This window comes from Aegilops tauschii, chromosome 5 (genome assembly GCF_002575655.3).
Source record: "Aegilops tauschii subsp. strangulata cultivar AL8/78 chromosome 5, Aet v6.0, whole genome shotgun sequence".
In the NCBI taxonomy this organism is placed as follows: domain Eukaryota; kingdom Viridiplantae; phylum Streptophyta; class Magnoliopsida; order Poales; family Poaceae; genus Aegilops; species Aegilops tauschii.
Genome location: NC_053039.3, coordinates 39,571,305 through 39,576,235, shown reverse-complemented (window position 1 = coordinate 39,576,235; position 4,931 = coordinate 39,571,305). Strand labels below are relative to the sequence as shown.

The window sequence follows — 4,931 nt, the reverse complement described above, 5'->3', positions numbered from 1 at the left end:
CGGCAGGGCTTCAACGGGTAGCAACGGCCGCTACTGCATGCAGCTCGTCCACGCTACGTACGCGGGAAGCTGCAGACCTACTCCAATACATACACACCCCACAACTCGGGTCAGCACACATGACACACACACACGACACGCTTCCGCTGCGCCCCGCACGTCCCGCGCGCACTTGACGCGCCCGACGAGTCCGACCACACCAGCGCGTCCCGCACATTCCACGCGCACCCGACGCGCCCGACCGCACCACGCCGTGGTTTATTCCAACAAAGTGGAGAGCTTACAATTTTTTCTTGCTCATAGCAAAGTACGGGCACATTATTGTAAATGAAAGTATCTTCCTTGCGACCCAAAAAAAAAAAAACAGATTGTTGGAGTTCCCCCTATTGTTCCGTTGATAATTGCAAAAGTCAGAGACGCATAGTTCGGTAACACTGAGGAGCAAAGGAATAGGTCTTTCTTGTTGACATCTTAACCCAACAAATAGGATCTTCAACATTACACCAATTTGCACGAAATAAATGAAATGATGGAGTACCATGCATGCAACATAAAGACTCAATGGTCAATGCAGATCTGTAAACCTGATGGACGGAACATGTGATGTGTGTGATGAACATATCAAGCGCCTCCGGTGACCCTGCCGTTGAAGATCTCGATGGTGTCGCCGGTCTTGACGTCGTGCCAGCGCAGCGTGCGCTCCTCCTCCATGACGTTCTGCTTGTAGATGAAGAAGTAGGCGCCGTCGTTGGGCAGGAGGAGGTGCGGCGCCGCGCTGCCCAGCTCCGCCCGCAGCTCCTTGACGGCGTCCATGTCGCTCACCTCCAGCGTCGCGGTCTTGGCGCCCCACTTGACCTCCACAGACATCCTCTGCTGCAGCTTGTTATTAACCTTGGCCGCCCCGTTCCCGTTGTTGCACGCTGGCGACGGCGGCAGCTGGCGCACGACCACGCGCACCTCCATCTTCATTCCCTCAGCCGACGACGGCTCGAACTCCACCAGCGCCTTGTCATCCTCCATCTCGGCCTTGTCCAAGAACACGCTCACCTTGGTGGCGGGCAGCGCGCCGTCCGTGCGCTCCTGGAGCATCTCCTTGAGACGGGCGACGGTGCAGGACGCGTCCAGTTCGAGCGCGACGCTGCGGCCCTGGCCGAGGGCCGGCCCGGAGGCGACGACATGGACGACGGCGCCGGGGGCGCCTGCGGCATGGCCGTCAGCGGCGGCGGTGACGGCGGCGGCGGGAGAGCCATCCGGCAGGACGATGAGCACGTGGGATCCCTCCACGATGGGGTAGTACTCGGTGTCGCGGTCGTCCTCGAGCTCCTTGCCCTGGAAGAAGAGGCGCTGGGACTCCACGGGGATGCCCTCCTGCTTCAGGATGTACTCCTTGATCCTCCGCACGGTGGAGAAATACCAAATCTCGACGACGAATCGGCGGCCCTGCGTCGTCTCGAACGTCACCTCCATCGCGTTTCCCTTCTGTGATTTGTGAAAACGTGCGGCCGGGCATTTTTATTTATACACACACAATATATGCATTGCACATCCATCATTTACTCCATGTTATTATCCTCAGATTTCTTTTGACCGCTTAAAGTGCCTCTTTATATTATTCATTAAAATTAAGATTACATCTTTCACCAGTAGAGGAGGTACAATATATAGGCATTATTAATAACATATATTCTTAGATAGCATACCATATGTGTAAAAATTAATGTACGTGCATTTATAACAATATTTGCATTCATTGTATTTACTTGATGTTATTCAGATATCTGCCAAAATATTGTGCAAGCATTTGTGAAAATATATTCTAAGATATGTGCATGCAACCATTGCATCTTTTTTGAGACAAATGCATCGATTGCATGATGACACTCTTTTTTTGGGAAATTGCATGTTGACACATGATCTCTCTCAAATAAACTTGGGCATGGGCAGCCGGGCCTGATGGTCAGGCCGGGCTTGGGCTTTAGATATAAGCTCGATGGCCCGGCCTAGAAGCCCGAGTTACCTTAAACTAGAGGTTAACTACAACTATAATGCCCAAAAATAATTAAAATGATTTTATCCAATAGGAAAAGTGCGCATTTTAATTGTTTAGAACCGGGTTCGGGTTTCTAGGGTCGAGCTTTTATTTTAGCGATAATCTTCCAATCTATCCATCATCAATCATGATAGTACAACGAATACCAGAAATAATAAAATTACATCCAGATTCATAGACACCTAGCGACGACTACAAGCACTGAAGCCAGCCGAAGGCACGCCGCCGTCATTGCCCCTCCCTCACTGGAGCCAGGCAAAACTTGTTGTAGTAGACAGTCGGGAAGTCGTCATGCTAAGACTTTATAAGACCAGCGCACAGAACAACAACTGTCACTGTTGAAGAGAAGTTCAGATCGGAAGGATCCATCTTGTAGACACACGAAAATAGACGAGCAAATACCGGATCCACGTGCATCCACCGAAGACAAACACCAACCGAATCCCGTAAGATCCGTCGAAGACAAACCTCCACACGCCCTCCGATGACACTAAAGCACCACCGGTATGGGAGCTAGGCAGGGAGAAACTTATTCTATCTTTAGAGAGCCGCCGCCGCCTTGTCGTCTCTCTGAGCAAGACACAATCCCTAAGAAAACATAGAAAAGCATCCAAAAACAAAGCCCTCTCATTGACAAAGACCGGGATCCATCACGCCTCCATAGCCCTAAGGCCACACGACGAGGTAGACCGGCGTCAGCAGGAGGCAGAAGAAACCCTAGCGACGGCTGGGTCAGGTAAACTAAAGCTTTATATAGCAGCCCAAGTAATGTCTTGGTTTAGTTGAAGAGTTGATGTCAAAGTCCTTCTAGTGGAGCGCATAGGCAATGGTCCCGCTCGATAGTAAGAGGTCGTCGCGTACCATAGCAGGTTAGAAATAGTGTATTGTCTTTTTTCACATACTAGTAAAAGAGCCCGTGTGTTGCAACGGAAGAGAAAATAACACAAGCTCTTAACCCAATAGCCATCACTCAAGATGACCATATATAGGTCCACGTCCTTTATTTTAGCGAGGCATCACATTTGTGTTGTCGCTTATCCTTCTTCTCATCCTCGCCGGTGGTGGTGGCCTCAGTGTTAACATAAACGAAAATGTGTTTGAATGTGGTTAATCTTAAGGTCTCTCTCTCTCTCTCTCTCTCTCTCTCTCTCTCTCTCTCTCTCTCTCGTGATGAGAAATTTGTTTTTTCCCATATAACATGTTAAAATCGAAGTTACAGTTTAAAAGATATGGATAATTTAGACTCAAATTTCATATATATAGCATGTTAAAATCGAAGTTATATTTGTTTGACTTAAATATGATCCACTGGTGAATTACCTAAAAAGTTAGGGGGTTTTCAAAAAATGTAAAATAACGGTTCAGCTATGACTTATGTGTGTACTGCAGGTTAATTCACAGAAAATGTAAAGGATTTCTGCAAAATTGCATGACGGACCGGAATAAGCACTTCTTAGTTTATTAGCTAGAGATTGACATCATGATCTTCGGTATTGGCTAGAAATGTGAAATATATTCTGCCATCACGAGCACGGTTCCCACTCGTACCCAGAACCTCCGACCGGTATTCCAAGCACTGGGAAGCTCTCGCTGGGAATTGGACATAGCGGGAGACCTGAGCTTCACGATGCAGATGCTGTTATATATCCTGCAATAGGCCATCTCTTTGGTTCAGAGGGAGGAGGAGAGGCCAGGCATTATCACTTGACCATGTGATGCCTCGGGTGCCTACACGACCAAATTGACGTACAAGCGGCTAACTCTTGGCCTGACCTACTTCGAGTCGGCAGCTCTCATTTGAAAATGGCGGGCACCTTGAGTTAATTGCAGAAAATCACCACAATTTTTTAGAGAAAAGGCGACGGCCGAGCCCAAAAAGACTCGAACCTAGCCCGGTTTTGAATTAACAAAGCTATCAACCGGCCAGGATTACAATCACACAGCTTACAGAGAAGAAAACAAGGTAACAGCAAAGATATAAGATGCTAGAGCAGCTCACAAACTAAGAGCAACACAGGCAAACAGAGAATAAAAGGAATACGCTCAGCCTAAATTGCCACAACATCTAGAACAGCAGCTACACCAGCCTGGGGAGGATCGCCAGCAACACCAACAACGGTGGCCATCGCCACCTCGCCTACTCCCGCGGGACCTGCCAGCAAGCCATCCAATTCCACCTCCGGAGAGGACCACAATCCTCTCGCCCTGGCTCGAAGGGCGCCGTACCGTCGGAAGGTAGGTAGCTCACCGAGAGCCGCATGGACAAGCCAACAGAGCACCTCGAGCAAGAAGGACCAGAGCTCAAACCACAGCCGCAGAGCTCCCGCAACTTCCCCACCAAGCACAGCCACCCGCACAACCAGACGCGAGCTGAAGAACGATACCGCAAGACGAAGACGGGCAGAAGAAGATGCACAAGAAGCCGCCACCATCCGCACCCAAACCAGCAGCAAGTGCCGACCTTGCTTCCACGTTCCCCGGACGACGCCTCCAGAAAGGGATGTGACGACAGCACGCCACCGCCGCCCGCAAGGGGAGCAGTAGCTTTCGCCACAAGAAGGCAAGGCGAGGGGGAGGGGACCTCGACAAGGCCTCCGGGGAGGGATCCGACGCCAAACAACGGCGCCGTCATTGTCGTGCTGCCGGCGATGGCCAAGGGTTTCCCCCGGTCCCGCTCCACACCCCGACCACAGGCCACCAGACTGACCAGAGGGGCACAAGCCAACGGAGAGGAACGAAGGTCTTCGTCAGAAGCAGGAGCATCGTGGCGCCCCGTCGACGCAGTACTCGTCTGCCGCAACCTCGCCGCCTACACGGCCGAAGTCACGGACTAGCACCCACGGCCGCCGCTCGCCGGAGAGAAGACGCCGTCCGCACCTCC

The 4,931-nt window shown here is 51.0% G+C and overlaps 1 protein-coding gene across 1 annotated transcript; it reads right to left on the bottom strand.

Annotated features, from left to right (window-relative positions):
- Positions 1 to 366: 366 nt before the first annotated feature.
- On the bottom strand, positions 367 to 1,467 carry LOC109774397 (polyubiquitin-like). The gene has a single exon (XM_045228113.2). It carries the CDS (start codon positions 1,465 to 1,467, stop codon positions 622 to 624), a length of 846 nt encoding a protein of 281 aa, XP_045084048.1. The 3' UTR covers positions 367 to 621.
- Positions 1,468 to 4,931: the final 3,464 nt, after the last annotated feature.

Bases quoted from the DNA above. Each gene is read 5' to 3' on its own strand.
- LOC109774397 (XM_045228113.2), bottom strand. From the start codon at position 1,467: ATGGAGGTGACGTTCGAGACGACGCAGGGCCGCCGATTCGTCGTCGAG.